The 19,647-nt window shown below is 39.2% G+C and overlaps 1 protein-coding gene across 8 annotated transcripts in view; it reads right to left on the bottom strand.

The window, feature by feature from the left end:
* Positions 1–19,647, bottom strand: part of LOC100028858 (probable small intestine urate exporter) — a 61,910-nt gene that overhangs the window by 24,385 nt on the left and 17,878 nt on the right. For 5 of the 8 annotated variants that reach the window (XM_007492568.2, XM_007492566.2, XM_007492567.2 and 2 more), the window contains one exon: positions 6,228–6,409. The exons of 1 other annotated variant lie outside the window; for it this stretch is intronic. In XM_007492568.2, coding sequence (XP_007492630.1) covers positions 6,228–6,409 — 182 coding nt within the window. Of the gene's footprint in view, positions 1–6,227; positions 6,410–6,939; positions 8,370–19,581; positions 19,626–19,647 lie in introns of all 8 variants that reach the window. 2 more of the 8 variants (XM_016422411.2, XM_056796860.1) reach the window with 2 other exon arrangements.

Below are 19,647 nucleotides of genomic sequence, written 5' to 3'. Positions count from 1 at the left end.
TACCTAATTTTTCTAAAGTTCTATTCAGATCCTCAATTTCTGAAGTTTTGATTTGCTTACTCCAACAAGGGTAAATTGAGGTTATCCCAATATTATAGTTTTAGTCTGTTTCTTCTTATAAACTCATTTAGCTATTTAAGAATTTAGACACTATGCCATTTAGTGCATATGTATTTAATGCCAATATTAATTCATTGAGTATGGTGCATTCTAACAAAACATAGTTTCCTCACCTATCTCTTTTTTTATTTTTAACCCTTACCTTCCATCTTGGAATCAATACTGTTTATTGGTTCCAAGGCAGAAGAGTGGTAAGGGCTAGGAAATGGGGGTTAAGTGACCTGCCCAGGGTCACACAGCTGAGAAGTGTCTGAGACTAGATTTGAACCCAGAACCTCCCATTTCTGGGCTTGGCTCTCAATCCACTGAGCCACCCAGCTGCCCCTCCCTCACCTACCTCTTAATTAGATCTATTTTTGCTTTTGGTTTGTCTGAGAGCACAATTGCTCCCTCTGCTTTTTTACTTCAGTTGAAGCCTAATACATTCTGCTCCATCCGATTATTTTAACTCTTTTCTTTTTTAAGTATGTTTATTCTAAACAAGATATTGTTGAATTCTGGTTTCTAATTCATTCTACTCTCCTATTGTGTTTTATTTTTTATTCCAATCACATTCAAAGTTATGATGATTAACTACCTTTTTTCCCTCCATTCTATTCTCTTATATTTATGACCCCTCTTTAACAATCAATTTTAGGTAACTAGATAGTGGATAGAGTGGCCGACCCAGAGTCAGAAGGACCTGGATTTAAATCTGGCCTCAGACACTACCTTGCTGTGTGACCCTGGGCAGGTCACTTAATCTCAATTGCCTAGCTCCTATTGGCTTCTGTCTTAGAATTGATATTAAGAACAAGGTAAAGGTTTTGTTTTCTTTTGTTTTATTTAAAAAGGCTATTTTGCTTCTAATGCCTCCCTTAACACACTCTTGCTTTTATTTTTATTTTTATTCATCTTCCCCCATTTGCCTTTACCCTTTCTTTCTCATTTTCTTGGTGGAAAAGATATATGTGTATTCTTCCCTCCTTTGATCAATTCAGATGAGAATGCGGTTCATCATTCATTTCCTGCCCACATCCCCTTTTTTTGCTATATAAACTCTTCTTTGCTCACCCTTTTAATGTGAAATGATTTTTCCAATTCTTTCTCTCTTTTCCCCCTCCTCATGCCTTTCTTTCCCTGCCCTGAGGTCTACCAAACACAATAAAATTATACCTAGACTCTCTGTTTAATTAGACTCTTTCTATGACCCTGGTGATGATAAAGTTCCTAGAAGCTTCATGTGTCATCTCCCTAATCCAATCCAATAAACATCTCTTTTATAGTACAATAAACATACCACTTACTATGTTCCAGGAATTATGCAAAGTGCTGGGGCTACAAATAGGAAAAAGGAAAACAAACTGTTTTGAAGGAGTTTGTACTCTAATGGGGATAAGATAACACACAAAGGGAGCTGAAAAGTATGGGTGGAGACAGAGTATTCATCATTGGGCAGAATGATAATGCAGTTGAAATCAATCAGGGCATCTGGTAAGAACTTGAGGCTTTGTTGAGCTTCTGGGCACCATTAATGGGAGACTAGGAAGAGATTTTTGCTTCTCTCTTTAGCCCTCCAATTAGAAGGACAGAGAAAATTGAGGGTTCTGATGAGTGTGAGTACCAAAGTTTAAGCAATTAGATGGTGATGAAAATGAGGATGATGGTGGAGCTGAAACCAAGCAATGAAGTTGGAGGGGAATGAAATCTTGCCTGAGCTTCTGGACCCTCATTAAAGAGAGGCTTTGGGAGAAGTTTTTTTGCTTTGCTCTTCATCCTTCTAATGAGAGGGACAAGGGGTGCTAATAAGGTGTAAGTGTCCATATAAAAATATAACCAGTTTAACTTTGTTTAGTCCCTTATGATATCTCACTTATTATAGATTATAGATTATATTATATATTATATTATAATATTATATATATATATTATAATATTATAGATTATAGATCACATTAGCCAATAGGATAGTTATTCGTTTTGAGAATAAGATTTAGAAATTTCCCTTCTCCTTGTTACCCTCATCCTATCCCATTTCCCCATTAATAAGCTCAAAATATTTAGATGCTTACCTCTTTTTTCTTCCACTTAAACATCCCTTAATAACATCACTCATGTTTAATTTGTTATGCTTCTCTTTGCTCCTGGATCTGTATGGTCTATTTCCTCCTTATTTTTAGTGTTTTTATCAGGAATGCTTAGAAGTCCTCTATTTCATTAAAAATCCATTTTTCCTCCTGTAGAATTACACTCAATTTTACTAGTAAGTAAATCTTAGTTGATTAACTGTTGCCTTCTGGACTATCATATTCCAAGTTTTTCACTCCTTTATAGTGGTGGCAACTAAACTGTCAGTTTATTGACTGTTACCCCTTGGTATTTAAAATCTTTTTTCCCCCCTAGCTACTGGCATCAATTCCCTTGACCTCAGAGCTCTGGGTTTTGGTTACAAAATTCCTGGGAGTTTTCATTTTAGAGTTTCTTTCAGGAAGTGACCAGTAGATTCTTTTAATTTCTCCTTTTCTCCTTGATCTAAGGCATCTGGATAGTTTTATGATTTCTTGAAATATGGGTAGGCTTTTTTTTTGAGGTTACTTTCATGTAGCCCCAATAATTACCAAATTATTTCTTACTAAACTGTTTTGACTTTGTTTTGCTATTTCTCTGTATTTCAGGGATTCTTTTGCTTCCATTTGACCAATTCTATTTTTTGAGGAGTTTCCTTCAGTAAAGTTTTTTCCTCTTTATCCAAGCTATTAGTTCTCTTTTTATATTTTTCTTCCCTCATTCTCATCTCTTTTTCCATCATCTCCTCTTTTGCTCTTATTTGGTTTTTAAAATATTTTTAGCTCCCTCTTTAACTCTTGATTTTAACTCCTTTAGGAATTTTTGTTAGCCTTGGGTTCAAGCTACAGTTTTATTTGAGACTTTGCTTGTAGAGTTTTTCCAAGTAATTCTCTTCTTATGGGTTTGTTTTGAACTCCTCTGCCACTATAAAAGCTTGTTATGGTGGAATTCTTTTTTGTTCACCCATTCTTCCAGCATGCTTCTTGACTTTGGACCTTATGTTGGTTCTGAATTCTGCATACTGTAGGAACTTCTGGACTGAATTTTGTTTATGAGTCCATTTATGTTCTGATGTTTCTTTGACAGCTCTGGTTTTGAACCTGCAAGCTTTCAGTGCCTTCTAGGGTGATATGATGAATGTTCTATTGCTTTTAGTTGTGCAAGTTCTTGATCCAGATTTGGATGTATTGGTGTTTGTTTTTTTTCCTGGTTGAGAGTTTCAGAAGATTGCTATTTGCTTCAACCACTAATGACCCAATGGAAAGTTTTGTAGGTTCAGAGCTCCCCTTTGACCTGTGATTCTGTGCTCTGCTCTTGGGATAAGTGCCAGATATCCATTGTTTGTTTCTCAGAACTTGATCCATGCTCAATACATAGATGGTGCCCAATATTTACAGTTGCACCTCTGCTCTGGATCCATGACCCAGAAATGGTTGAGTGACAGAGCTACCAAATGACTCCTACTCCTACTCCTGTAACCAGTGCTTGCTCAGGGATATCCTGGGATATCTTTTCCCCCATTTGCTTCCTGTTCTTGTCTTCTGCTTTAGCCTTCTTTTCATCTCTGGCTCCCTGATGACACCATTAGCCCAATCCTGTCCTGATCTCTGCCCAGCATTCACAAATTTTTGTCTCCCAGAACCACCTTGGGCTGGAAAGAATGACTTACTGAGACTTCTCCTTAGCTTTTCCCATCACAATTCAGTTTGGTGGCTTCTCTACATCTTTGTTGAGGAGGTATAGGCGGTGAGCTGGGATATGATTCTTCCTCCCACTCCACCATATTGGCTCTCCCTCCAAATGACCTTTTATCAATTCTTCTCTTCTAATTTATACTTCATGTATTCACTGTAGCAATATACATTGTGTTCCCCAAAATTATGCCTAGAGTCCTCTTTTCTCTCAACTTTCTCCTCTAATGATCTCATCTCAGCATGAATCCAGCTGTCATTGTTACTCCCAAATCTACATGCCCAACATCAACATCTTTCCTAAGCATCAATAGAACTCATTATATCTCATCCCTGCAAAGTAACTCCTCTTCCTCCCTATTAATGTTGAATGAACTGCCCTTCTCCTATTAGCCTAAGTTCATACAGTTGGAGTCTTTATTGATTCTTCTCTTTCCTTTACTCCTAACATCAAGTCAGTTTGTCAGCATTATGGATTCTATGTCCAAATTATCTCTCAAATCCATCAATTTCTTCCTGGTATTCTCTCCAAATCCTTGTTTATTTTTCAAGGCTTAGATCAGAATTAATAGAATCCTGTTGATATTTTAATTTTAAATAATCAAATGTAATATTTAATATCATAATTAATATAATAATAATAACAACAAACAGCATATCATAGCATTTACTGAGTGCCAGGCACTGTGTTAATCACTTTACATGTGCAATCTCATTTGATCCTTAAACAACATTGACAGGTATAGCTAACCACTATGATTCCAAGAAGCTGTAGCATGTACAGCAGTCACACTCTGGTAAACCACCTTAGAAGGAGGGCTAAGCCAAGTTGATGATAACCAACATGCCTCAGATCTGTCAATGAGCTGGGGGGAGGGGGTCTCCCCTAGGGGTGTCAAAATGGCCCTCGTGAAAGAAGGGGCAGATGAGAATAATTTGTTCCAATAGCCTTGAAGGTGGTGGAAGTAGATGTTGTGGAGTGCTTAGAGCATTGTTTGACATCAAAGAAGCCAAGGCCAATCAGTACATCCCAAGCTGTCATCAGTTATCTTGACTTTTGTCTTGCCCCTGGATTTCAATGACTCTGGAAGAGAGAACGAGGCTCACGATTTTGCACAATTCTGCCTCACTTAAATGCAATTTATGTATGAGTCAAAAGATAGCACTAGTGATGTCATTTTGGTTCTCTTTGAGTATGAAGAACAACTGACCAATTATTATCCTTGTCTTAAAGATGAGGCAACTGAGGCAAATGAAGATTAAGTGACTTTCCCAGAATCACACAACACCCTTTCTGTGAACCTTACCTGTTGTTGTACCTTCTCCTTATTCAAATTACCTCGAAAAACTTCAATTTCTTATTACCAATATAAATAAAATATATTTTATTTTAATATACACTTCTACAAAGTATCAGATTATTCTTAGAGGTAAATGGAAGATATAAGAATTATAGATCCATCCAACAGTTGGATGGCTGTAGAACTGGTTGGATGACTGGGCTCAAAGAATGATTCAGTATCAACATGCCAGGAGATTTCCACTGGAGCAATCCAGGGTTCTGTGCTTGGCCATGTGCTGCCCCAAATCCTTGCCCATAAAGGCACATCGATGTGGGGAGCATAGCTAACACACTGGGAGTGGCCTGAGTCAGGATCTCAAGGAAGTGGGCAGTTTAGAACATTATGCTGAATCTAATGAGATGTCTGTCATACAATAGGGATACATGTAGAGTTTTGCCCAGGTATAAAAATCATCTCTTCAATGACAAGCTAGGGAGTCATTGTTTCAAAGAGGATTTGCTTTTGGTAGACTGCAAGCTCAAAAGGAATCAGAAGTGTGATATGGAGGCCAAAAAAGTTCATGAAAGAAGAGAAGGGATTAAGCATTTCTCTAGTGCCTACCACGTTCCAGATATATTACTAAGCACTTTTTTACAAACAGTATCTCATTTGATCCTCATAACAACCCTGAAATATAGATGCTATAACTGAGGCGAACAATAGTTAAGTGATTTCCTCATAGTCACACATCAAGGCTGGATTTGAACTCAGATCTTCCTGACTCCAGACCTTTAAGAAGATTAAGAGAAAGTTCACTTCCAGGGAAAAGGGGGTGATAATCTCATTGTATTTTTCCATTGTGCTCCATTTAAGGACACTGATATGCTGGAGAGAGACTAGAGCAGGGCAAACAGGACAGTGAAGGGTCTTAAATTCAAGATATATGAGTCTGTGTAGTGGGGTTCATCCTTCCACTCCATCTCTATGACTGCCAGGGTTCATCACAGTTTATTACATCTGGTAGACAAAATACATATTTTGGGAGTGAATCAATGAATGAAAGAAGTTGGATCTGCCATCAACTTACCCCTGCTTCTGGGGTGACATCAGGCTGCCCCTTCGTGGAGACATTGGTCTGATTAGACTGGCCTGTACTGTTCACCATGGCAACAATGGCAATGCTCAGACTCAAATTTTGTGAGGTAGTTACAAATAGACAGAAGTGTATGATGATAGCCAGGCCATATCTTACTGACCAGAACCCTGGAACTGAGAACAAATAAACAGTCATTATGCTCATTCTATTGGACTAAAATATGTCAGTGAGTCCTACACGGGATCATTGCCTTTCTACTGAAGTTATCGTTTGTCAAAGGCTTTTAGACAGAATAGTGCAAAAGGAATAAAAATGGTCCTGGTTGGAAGGTCAAGCATTGGACTGAAATTCACCCTAAGGTAGGACTCTCAACAACCTCACACAACCCAACCAACCCAACCCTGCTGGTTCTTCCTCTATATACTTTTTCACCTTGTAGCTATGAATCTCATTCCTTTTCACTCTCTTTTATTCCCAGACTATTCTGTTTTCTGTCTGGGAAACTGTGTCCACTCTCCTCCCAGAGCTGTTCACCGATCATTATTCCCATAACTCCTACCAAAATACCTTCCTATACACTAGCTCTGGAGTTGGCACACATATACACACACCATAAAGAGAGACAATGCATAGATGCCTCATCTGAAAGTGAATTTGAGTCTGGATACAAAACAGACATCCCTCACCTTCCCCTCATACTCACAAAATTCTTTTCTTGGTTGCCAGTCCTAGAAGTGTTCCAAGTTTTCTCCCATTACATTTATGGTTATATATTTAGAGCACCTGGAGCATCTTCCTCCACTTCCCAGGGAGTAAATATCTTAGGGAATGGTTACTCCAATTTTAGAGAACCCCATGTATGCTGTGAGTCCACAACCCTAAAACTATAGCTTATTAGTCCTTACTAATGTACATTTTCTTTAAGAGTCAGACAGAGTACACAATTCACGTAAAACCAAAGGAATTGGTGGAATGGCATGGTAGAATTAGAAAAGTAGCGACAAAATATTCTCCCATAAACATGGAGTTTGATGTCCCTAAAATAAACACAAGAAAAATAATGGACACGTATAGATAAAACAATGGAGAGGCATACAAATGGGGGGGATATTTGACTAGCATGTACACATGAAGGAATGTACATATGCCTAAAATATGTGGTCAAAAACATGTGTGTCCAGGGCATACACATAGAACACCAACTCATATATCCAATGAGATACTAATGTCTTTTTTAAAAAAAAACCTTTACTGTCCATCTTAGATTCAATATTGTGTATTGGTTCCAAGGCAGAAGAGTGATAAGGGATAGTCAATGGGGGTTAATTGACTTGCCCAGGATAACACAACTAGGGAATATCTGAGGCCAGATTTGAACCCCAAACCTTCAGTCTCTGAGCCTGGCTTGCAATCCACCAAGCCACCTAGCTTCCCCCAACAATATCTTTTCACATTGGTGTGCAGCTCCTACTGACACTAGTTTCACCATCTTTGTTCTTTTAGTCACTGCTGGACACATCCTGATGTTCTTGTAGTCTCCAAGGGACACTGTTGCCCTCTCTCAAGAGGATATTGTTTTTTTGTTTGTTTGTTTGTTTTGTTTTGTTTTGTTTTTTTAAACCCTTACCTTCCATCTTGGAGTCAATACTGTGTATTGGCTCCAAGGCAGAAGAGTGGTAAGGGCTAGGCAATGGGGGTCAAGTGACTTGCCCAGGGTCACACAGCTAGGAAGTGGCTGAGGCCAGACTTGAACCTAGGACCTCCTGTCTCTAGGCCTGACTCTCAATCCACTGAGCCACCCAGCTGCTCCCTTCAACAGGATATTGTTTTGCCAAATGTTATTCTATTATTGGATTCTGGCTGCTCTCTATTGGACATTTAGTCTATACTACCTACAGCTTCTGGATCAGCTGAAATCCTTGCCAGAGATGCTGCCATGCTCTTTATCTAGATCACGTAGGGGGGGGAAACCTACCATGAAATGCTTTGCCTTGAGACTGTCAGAAATTTCCATTGTCTTACCCTTTAGAGTCTAGATTTGGAGCCTTCTCTTTTCTCAAGCAAGAGATGCTTCAACACCAACATAATGGCCTTTTCTTTAGAAAACTCTTCCTGGTAACACCTCTGGTCCTCCTAGGTTAGAGACTTTATCTTAGCTTATGGTGATTGTCCAAAACACTTCTAGTGAATAAATGACTGGATTTGGAAACAAGAAGATCTTAATTTCAACCCTAACTTAGACACCTGCTAGCTCTGAGATTGGGGCAGTTACTCAATATCTCATATTTGTACAGTGCTTTGGGATTTGCAAAGTACTTTCTATTTGCTTCCATCATCATCATCATCATCATCATCATCATCATCATCATCATCATCATCATCATCATCGCATTCACTGTTACTGTGAATGGCCCAAGAGCTCAGGAGATTTAGAAATCTCGAGTTCTGAAACTGGAAATCGTTCCCTTTCACACATACAGATGAGTGAGTGGGTATCAAAAATGTGTAGGAGTGTAGCCTTTAAGATTAATAATCAATAGCTAAATATTATATTTTATAAAGTTGCATTAATAATAATTAACACACAAGAACTGTCTGACTTCAGTCCAGTCGCAGGTCCAAGAGAGGACAAGGAAGGAGTTACAGCCACTTAAATGCAATCACACAAAATGCAGGGATGCAGGAAAAGGGAATTTTGGGAAATACTAAGGGACTTCTGGGGGACGAAGTCCAAAGGCTCAAAATCTCCATTTATACAGGATCAAGCTTCTTCGATGACTGAAGGGAGAGGAAGATTCTGGAAAGGAGCCATCATGTAGAGAAGCGGACATTTCCTTCCTATTCTTATCCTCAACCTATTACATTAGATTCTTCAGGAAACTTCCACTTGGATGAGATCTGGAACTCTCTCTTGGCTGGGCTGGGTTATCTCATTTGCTCTATGCATTGTCTCATACATATTCTCATATATATACTTCCTCTGATTGCTGTTTTACTATCAATGTGGATAATTTTTTCCCTAATTGCTGTGTATGTTCATTATAGTCTTGGAATTTGTGGGAACGAGGTCAGACTTTGAATATAAAGCTTGGGATTGTTCTTCTCCATTAAGAAATGACAAAGAATTTAGCTTGAACCTGAAAATTGTGTGACTAGCAAAATAGCTTGAGTATTTGGGTATTTCGTATCTCTTTATCTTTGCCTTTAGAATCACTTTTTTAGTTTACTTTCTCCTAATGTCTTGTTAGATTATATAATAATAATAATTAGCATTAACCCATATTTTAAAGATGAAGAAACTGAGGCTAAGGTTAAATGACTTGGCCAGGATCACTTAGCCAGTGAGTGTCTGAGGTGAAATAAGTGGATAGAATAATAAGCACATAGATAAATAAATATAATTAACCAATTGTTTATTTAAGCTAAGGGAAGGAAGGGAAGGGAATTGGGAAAGTCTAATTTTAAACCCCAAAGTCAGAGTACTAAACCCCACTACTTACTATAGCTATTCTAATTAACTCCTTAATTACCACTTGAGATTGGGGAGGGCTTGTAGGTACAGGAACAAGGGCCAAAGGAAGTCTCGCAAACTGATGTCCTCTTGAGTCAGGCAGAAGCCCCGGTAGAGATGAGCAGCACACAGGACCACACAGGATCAGAAGGGGAGGAATGGTTTAACACACACTGTCCACCCTGGTGTAATGTTAGCCACTTCCTTTTTTTTTTTTAAACCCTTACCTTCCATCTTGGAGTCAATACTGTGTATTGGCTCCAAGGCAGAAGAGTGGTAAGGGCTAGGCAATGGGGGTCAAGTGACTTGCCCAGGGTCACACAGCTAGGAAGTGGCTGAGGCCAGATTTGAACCTAGGACCTCCCGTCTCTAGGACTGGCTCTTAATCCACTGAGCTACCCAGCTGCCCCCTAGCCACTTCCTTAAGATGAATTGATTGAAGGAAGATCTCAGTCTCCAAAGATCAACTCCACCAACTGCCTGTCTCCTCCAGAGAAGAAAAATTGCCTGTCTCTTTTCAGAGTTCTGGAATCTTTCTGCTTTGAAGGATTTCCTGCTTTTAGCAAAAGGCTAATCCTATATTCCTACAACAGAGTCATGATTTGAACTCAGCTCTTCTTGACTCTAAGTCCAGCATTATATTCATTGTGCCACCAAGTTGCCATATTCATGGCTCCTAACTTTACCCAGAATGTATTTCAAGGACTATGTCTTACTGTCCTTTATGCTGCCCCACAGTGCCCATTCTTTTTTCTTTGCCTTAATAGGCATTCTATTAAAAATTACTTTTTTTTAAACCCTTATCTTCCATCTTGAAGTCAATACTGTGTATTGGCTCCAAGGCAGAAGGCAAGGGCTAGGCAATGGGGGTCAAGTGACTTGACCAGGGTCACACAGCTGGGAAGTGTCTGAGATCAGATTTGAACCTAGAACCTCCCGTCTCTAGGCTTGGCTCTCAATCCACTGAGCTACCCAGCTGCCCCCCAAAATTACTTTTTTTGAGAATGAGGAACATAGATTCAAACAATTTCAGAAATTAAAGGCATTTTTGGACTTGGCGGTCTATGGACTTTAGTCAAGCATGTAGCTTGACCAGGAACTCCTTGGACAATACCCAGGACCAGTGATCATCCAAGTGTTTCTTGAACATTTCAAATGATAAGGGACCCATTTTCTTCAGCAAATATATAGAATTTTAGATTTAGAGATGGAAGAGACTGTGAAGTTCAGCACCCTCATTTTATATGAGAAAACTGAAGATTAGAGAGTAGATGTGGATTGCCCAGTTACCCAGCTAGTAAATGTCTGAAGTGGTATTTGAACCCAGATCTTCCTGATCCTAGATGTGCACTACCTGATGGTTTATCTCCTATAATCCTTTATCCTCCACTAATTTAATTCTTTCTTTCCTTGTGATATGATCAAGTTGCCTGAAAAACTCTAGTACCTGAGGAAGGTGCTTGTATTTAGAGAGTACACAGGACTGTGAGATTTATTCACTCATCCTACCAAAACAAGGTGAAAAACAATAGTTCAACAGTCTGTAACTTGGAAAAGGGCATTTTGAAATAGTGAAACAGGAATTCAAACACAGAAAAGATCAAATTTCAAAAGGGACAAAGAATTACAGTAATAGTAGTTCACACTTATATAGTATATTCGAGTTTATCCTGTACTATCTTCACATTAACCTTGTGGGATAGGTAGGTCAATATTTGCCCATGATCACACAGTAAGTAAGTGGTCGCCTGGACCTTGAACTCGGGTCTTCTGATGCCAAGTGGAGTGCGGTGTCCATGCTACCCTACCGACTCACAAAAATAGAGCATATTCTCATGAATCACTTAATTTTAGGATTGCAACAGACTTTAGGGAACAAATAAAGCATGGAGGAGAATCCCCTCACATCTCCATCAGGTTATCCTGGTTCAGAGAACTTCAAAGGGGAGGATACCTCTAACGCACACTGTCCCTCAGTTTGCTAGCTCAAATAGTATAAAAGTTTTCATTATTACTGTAATGGAGAAGGAGTGAGGAATCTTTTCTAGTTTGTTCAATAAAATTTTTATGTTCCTGAGGCATTAAAAGTTTAGTTAAAAGAATTTCAACATCCTCAAAATCTGATTTATAGAGGCAAAATGCTCTTTTCAGATCTTTGATCACAAGATGAGGCTCTGTTAGGAATTTAGGCATACGTTTGCGTAAAGAATCCAAGTCATGAGTGGTAAATGACTTATGTACCTTTGCATATAAGATGCCAAAGTTATCAGTGACCTTGGCTATATCACACAAAGACATGATCTTTTGAGCCCTTGATGCATTTGCAAGATTGTTAGCAGATGCATTAGTCAGTGCCTTGTTGCTTTGTGCTGTTGTATCATTAGCAATGTCATTTCCCCCTACTGCCCCTAATGGTATCCAATATTACTGCTAGCAGTCCCAGAGACCTGGTTAGTATTTCCAGTCACATCTTTTGTGGTCACTTCCCCAGTCACCATGTCCTTCCCCTTTCCCCTGTTTTCTTGTTTATTACTCATATACTCTGGACAAATTTCAGTCAAAATGGGTATTTGTTCAAATAAGACTTCTAATCCATGATCAATCACCAAAGTGTGCACAGGTCTTTTCTGGAAAATCAGGTTGGCTCCAGCTTTAATGAGCTTTAGGATATTAGTCATTACCACAAACACAACATGGAATTGGGGTATGATTTTCCAGAGGTAATTCATATCTAGGTAATTCATTGGTATCTGTGTTATTGGTTAATGTCCCCAGAACATTATCCAGCATCCCTGCCACTGTATTATATATTATACAGTAACTCTAATAAATGGAAATTACTCCCACCACAGCAGACCACAGTATTAATTGGAACATGCTTCCCATTAGATCTTTCCCCCTTTCTATAGCTCTTTTGATTATGTGGATCTTATTTCTAGAAGTCTAATCTTTCCTAGGCTCTAACTGCCAGGAGATAACCGTTAGAAATAGTTGTTGTCCCCACAAGCTTTGCTTCTAAACAGGATCCAAGATGGCTAGATCCTATACTTTGACAGCCCTGATATAGCCTCCCTTTTACAATGGTCTCACTTCCTCAGTATTCCAACTGACCAGAGTGGCAATTGGTGAAACTCTTCTACTTCTCTCCACCAGGAAATTAATTCCTGGTGGAGAGAAGTAGAAGAGTGGAAACCCCTGTGTGGAAACCCCTAGGCAGAGTCAATGACAATGGCTGCTAGCATGAGTCAGTTGGTAACAGTTGGTAACTAGGAACTGTCAGTTGGTAACACTTGATCACTAAAGCTTTTCTTAAAATGGGGGTTCTTTTAAATCCTGGGGTGCCAGATGTAATGGAGAAGGTTTGTAGGTGGTAAAAGAAACAGGATCTAGGAGAGACAGCTGATGTTTAGGTTGGCTCGGAGAGAGAAGAAGGGGTTTGATTAGTTTCCCTCTTCAGCCTTCCCTCCTCAAGTATGGTTGCTCTCACAGATTAGCTCTTGTCCCTCTTGTCCTCCACTGCTACTAGAGTCAAAATGTTTCCCTCCCTCTTTAAGCTGTTCCACTCCTTTGATTCAAATTTGGGAAAAGATAACCACTTTAATGTAAATTAATTCAATTAGGATAATACAAAGGAATGGCTGGCAGGGAAAAGAATGGAAAGGAAAATGGGGGAAAAGGGATCCCTTTCTCTAACTAACCCCTTTTCCCTCCCTCATCAAGTTTGGAGAGGAACTCAGGCTATGGCAGCCTGAACCCCCTGAGAGATAGTCAAGTTGACTGACCCTGGGTTTGGCCCCTTAGTCACTCAGACCCAGGGCAACAGGAGCTGAGGTAAAGACTGACAGAAACACAAAATGTCTTTTCTCAGGTTTCTCTTCAGTAGTCTTTTCAATTGGGAAATGTTAGGGGGAAGGATTTCCAGGCACTAGTGGGAAAAAGGTGGGTAACCCTCAGGACAAAGTCTTAACCAGCTCTCTCTCTTCAGCTTCTCAAAACTGAGAGACCAACTGCTCTTCAGAAGGAACCTTCTGGCTTCTCAAGATTCCAGCCTCCTGGGGTCCCACCCCCAATGAGGATAAAGAGTCAGTCTGGCACTTTTTCTTATGTGTAAACCTTCTGTCACATTACCCTGAGCCAAAATTAATCTCTCTGCAATCTCTACCTAGGCTAATAATTCTCTTCTCTGGGGCAAAATGGAATTCAGCTAATCCTTTCAAATATATGGGGGCATCTATCACACACCCAAAATGCAGATTCTCTTATTTAGCATGAGATCCTTTTTTCTTTGACTGAATTCCATATGGAATGGTCCCTAGCCCTTTTATTATATTGGTTGCCTTCCTCTTCATGTTCTTAGGTTCATTAAGGTAATTCCTAAAATGGCATTCCCATAACTGAACCCAACACTCAAATTTTACTAGGGCAGAGTAAATCAAGACTATAAGCTGCTGGGAGCCATCAGACCACGACGCCTTGACAGAGTTACGTGTGGTAGCTGGGGAGACCACAGAGTGGTCCTTGGCGAGATATGACTGCCCACCCAACCCCCTTTTACATGACCTCTTTCATCGATGCCCCTCACCTATTAATTGACATGATTATTATTCCCCCTAGTCTCAAAAGGAATAATGCAAGAGCAAAGCACCTGTACCCTAATTCTCCTAAACACCACCAAAAGAGCAGACCCTCAAACCCAATCCCAAAAGACTATCATGGGTTAACTTTAACTTAGGTACATAATTCCCAGCAAAATTGCAGCTACAGGCAAAGCCAAAAACTTTCCCACATACAGAAGCCTTTTCTCATGAAGGCAGCACACAAATCAGTCATAGAGGTCCAAGCGATAAGTAGAAGTACAACAAGCTTCAATATGCCTCAGTGACTCGATCATACAAATCAGTAACTCCCTAGAGGCCACCAGTCTAAATTTGAATTGTGTTCCCAGACCCCTCAGCCTCCATGATATGATTGTTGAATTGTCTTCTAAGAACTGCTGATTAATGATTCCATTTTATTAAAAGCAGTACGTCATTTTCCTTGATTGTTTGTAAGCTCAAAACTTCTCACAAGGTAATGAGAAAATTAAGCCACCTGTGACAAAATCATTGATCTTGTGCGCAACCTTTATTCTGTCTGTAATCACAATACAACAATATAGAATGTTAATCAAGTGATTTGTTAAAAGTTGGTGTATCACTTTTCCAATTATCTCTATTTGATTTTGTGTATTTGCATGCCAAGAGAATGGGTACTAAAATAAAGACCAGACATCGGGAAAGCGGAGCAGCTGTCAGATGCAAAGCAATCCCATTGCTGTTATGATTAAGCTGTCTTCTGTTTGTTATTTTTGTTGACTGATCATTCGCCACCAGTTGGGATACCCTGGAGTCTCGGGCAAGGGTGGACTTTGCCCGTGACAATAAGCCTCCCAGATGCTTGACTGCTCATTGCTAATAGCCAACAGGGTTGGCAATTATATATATATATATATATATATATATATATATATGAAAGCAACAGAGCTTTGGCCCAGGATCCTGCAAACACCTTCAGCCCACATCCAGTTAGGTCATTGTCCTAGAAGTGATTCAACAAATTCTGGCAGGTAGGATTTGTTTTCTCTGTAGAAAAAAACAAACAAACAACCAGGCTGGGCTGCCCCAGAGTGAATAGGACCAATGAACAAAATGTAAGCATCTGTCCTGTTCTGGTTAATTTTTTTATGTCTAAAAGCCCTTAGAAAATATTGTTGTAAGGGGCAGCTATGTGACTCAGTGAATAGAGAGCCGGACCTGGACATGAGGGATCCTGGGTTCAAATTTGACCTCAGACACTCCCTAGCAGTGTGACCCTGGGCAAATCACTTAACTCCAAATGTCTAGCTTTTTCAGCTTTTCTGCCTTAGAATTGATTCTAAACAGAAAGTAAGAGTTTATTTAAAAAAGAAAAGAAAACATTGTTGTAAGCCAACCCTCGATTTTTTCAGAAATGAATGGGCAAATTTATATAAGGACTTCATATAATCTTACTCAAAAAGAGAATACTGAAAGTTAAAAATTTGTTTAAATGTCAAACACTCTCTAGGATCACAGAGTAGGGAGGGACTTAGATAGAGGTATCATCTGTCCTGTGCCCCACTTTGAGAAAAGATTATATATTCTCTGAGGCTATAGCAAATCTCTGTCCCACACTGCTAAGTTAAGAAAGACCCATAAATTAAGAAACCCAAAAAGGGTTGGTCAACAAAAAGAAGAAAAATGTAAAAGATCTGCAAAGATATCTATAGCAAAGTGCTTTCAGCCTCTCCCACTAAATATAGTAATCATTCTGGATGTTCTTATAGGAGAAGTAGGAATAGTACTAAAGAGAAAATGAGGCTAAAAAGCAACTGAATTAGACAAAGTATGTATAGAAAAAAATATATGCTAGAGGACAGTTATGAGAGCACTGAGGGATCACTAAAAAGGAAGAGAAGATACCAAAGATGAGAGGAAATCATAGGTTGTTGGTTTTTTTTTAACACTAAAGACAAAAATGGACTGAGAAGTCATTAATAACCACCTATTTGTTTACGCTTATTTAGAAAATCTTTGTGAATAGCATTAAGAGTATTCTGAATAAGGGTATTAGTAGGGAATTAAACATGCTTCTGGAAATACTATTCAATAATGCATCATATCTTTATCACTTTGAAATTGACTAAAAATGTAGAAATATAAAATACAATTGTACTTATTGCTAGACAATTATGCAAAAAATTAAGTGGAGCAAAACCTCACCTTATGGCTCTTTTCCAACATGGCATCTATTACACACACACACACAAACATATGTGTCATATTCAAGATTCCTCAATATCTAATCAAGGATCCGATCAAAGACCCTTTAATCAAGAACATCATGGGGGCAGATAGATGGCTCATTAAATTGAGAGCCAGTCCTAGAGATAGGAGGTTCTGGATTCAAGTCTGGCCTAGGACACTTCCTACCTGTGAGACCCTGGGCAAGTCACTTAACCCCAGTGGCCTCACCATTACCACTCTTCAGCCTTAGAACCAATTTATAGTATTGATTCCAAGACAGAAGGTTTTTTGTTTTTTTTAAATCATGAACATTAGGTGAGGCACCAAACAAGTAGTGGTACTTGCTACTATAATGGAGGAGATCCAGGACAAAGTAAATCAACAAAGGTTTCTCTTGGGAGGTTTGTGAAATCCTCTGGATATTCTTGGTGGCAGATGGCATTGTTCTGATTGCATTAGACAGTGGAATATTTGCAGAACCTCTTGATGGAGATCTGTAGCCTCTTAAGAGGATCTGACCCAGTTGTGCATATGGGAAATACCAAGCAGGAATGTCTTTCCCCCAAATTATGATATGCATTGATATGGAAAATCTATTGACCTTGGCCATCAGTATTGCTTATAAGAAGAGAAGATGGACTGATCACATGGTGAGGATGAAGAATAAGAGGTGAATTGCCCAGGTGCTCCCTTGGCACCCTTACAATGCCAGGAGAATTTGAAGAAAGTCTCTAGAATATTCAGTGACTTCCTTATAGTGAATTTAAAGAAGTACATTGGAAGGAACAACACCAGTTGGACAGCCGTCGATGGGTTATAATACTCAAAGTTCACGTTCCCTTCGGAGCATTCATTATTTTGAGAATCTTTAGAGCTTGGCATAGTGCCTGTCAAATAGTAGCCATTCACTAAATGGTTTTTGATTAGTTTCATTGATGTCAGATGATTATCATTTGTTAAGTGAATTCAGTGTTCCTTGTGCTATTCCTGGCCAATGTGATTTTTTTAATCTCAGAAAACTTTTGTTAATTACTTCTGACTTTACTCTTTGAGCATTTAAAGAAGATTCTTTCTGTTATTTAAAACAATATTAAACCCCCCCTCTGGTTAATAAAAAAAAATTTTTTTTTAAACCCTTACCTTCCGTCTTGGAGTCAATACTGTGTATTGGCTCCAAGGCAGAAGAGTGGTAACGGCTAGGCAATGGGGGTCAAGTGACTTGCCCAGGGTCACACAGCTAGGAAGTGGCTGAAGCCAGATTTGAACCTAGGACCTCCCGTCTCTAGGACTGGTTCTCAATCCACTGTGCTACCCAGCTGCCCCCTAATAAAAATTTTAATAGATTATTTTAGTGGTAAAAAGAACCCTAGAAAATGTTTCGGAACTTTGTCACCAATGGATAGGAATTTTGTTTCTTCTGTGCTAGAGGTTATCGTCGTGGATGAGTTTTTTTGTTTAGGACAAAGTTCCATTGAAACACCTACTGGGATCACAGCCAATCTCTTCCTATTATCCCATCCCCTCAAAATCCTTTGCTTTTATTTTCTATTTTTTTCTCCTGTTCTACCCAGGATTCTATATAGTGAATAGCCAGATGAAGTAGGCTGACTATTTAAGGAGCTCTTTCTGCCTCAAAATATATGAGGCTTAGTCTGAGTTGAGAAGGGGAGATATGGATCAAAAGCTTTACCTCGGCTCCTGTTGCTGGTTGGAAAAGGTTTTTCTCATTCAGATGATTTTTTGATGTACTGACAGTAGAGGAGAGTAACATTTTATATATTTTTTAAACTCTGGAATTTTTTGCTTTTATTCCTCTGTTTGTATATAGGATTTTAAATTAGATTTCATAGTTCATGAATGTTTATTCCATTTTAAACCGTGCAGCTATTAAACTGGCCTGAATTATATTTGGATTAGAATATGAACTTTGTTCTCTAGGTTATTATTTTTTTTAAACCCTTACCTTCCGTCTTGGAGTCAATACTGTGTATTGGATCCAAGGCAGAAGAGTGGTAAGGGCTAGGCAATGGGGGTCAAGTGACTTGCCCAGGGTCACACAGCTAGGAAGTGGCTGAGGCCGGATTTGAACCTAGGACCTCCCATCTCTAGGACTGGCTCTCAATTCACTGAGCTACCCAGCTGCCCCTCTCTAGGTTATTTTTAACAATGTCTTATGCTGTTCTTGCTCATCCTTCATTTTTGAAGAGGACCAACGACATCATGGAGTAATGTCTTAACTTGCATTGAATTCAATTTCAGTGAGGCAGAATTGCACACAGTCATCAGCCTTACTCCTAGAGTCATTGAAATCCAAGGCAAATATCCGGATAATTGGTGATGACTCAAAATGACCTCAGCATCTTCAATGTTTGACCAAGCTCTAGGTGCTCTTCAGCACTCCCCAACTCCCCAACAAACTGTTCTGATTCACTCATTCCACCAGGAAAAGCCTTCATATTCTTGAGATAGCCATTCCCCTAACTCCCTCTGACAGGTTTGAGGCCCATCAGTTCCCCTTAATGTGATTTGGCTCATCTGCCAAGACAGTTTTTCCCAGAGTGTGGCTGCTGTACATGCTACAGCTTCTTGGAGTCACAGATGAGAGTTAGGTGAAAAGTGGACACCAAAGTGGATCCACCAAAAAAGTGGATATGCAACCCTGAAAAGGGTTTGCACACCAGAGTGCTAGTTCTGCCTAAACACCCCCCCCAAACTGAAACTAGACTAGTTGGGAATGTATCTACCACTAGTAAACAATGGATGAAGAATGATGATCTGCCTCCTGGATATAATGATGAGTATTTTGGTAATAGTCATGTATAAAAACCTAGCAATATCTTTCATAAAACATTCCATTATTCTATAGATAATAAGAGTGTAGATGTTAACTTCCAGTCCCAAATACCTCTAACCGTTTGTCCCTAATGACTATATTATAGAAGTACAAATGCTGGCAATTTCTAACATCTGAAAATGTTCAGAGCATCAGAATGTGCCTGCTTTTCCAAGAGCTTACTACAAAGAAACTCACAAGTAGGCTGGTCACTTGGTGATGAATTCTTTAGCCATGAAAACCTATGAAGCAATGAAAAAAATT

The sequence above is a fragment of the Monodelphis domestica genome, chromosome 4, assembly GCF_027887165.1.
Source record: "Monodelphis domestica isolate mMonDom1 chromosome 4, mMonDom1.pri, whole genome shotgun sequence".
In the NCBI taxonomy this organism is placed as follows: Eukaryota; Metazoa; Chordata; class Mammalia; order Didelphimorphia; family Didelphidae; genus Monodelphis; species Monodelphis domestica.
The sequence above is the reverse complement of the archived record's forward strand: the minus strand, read 5'-3'. Positions and strand labels throughout refer to the sequence as shown.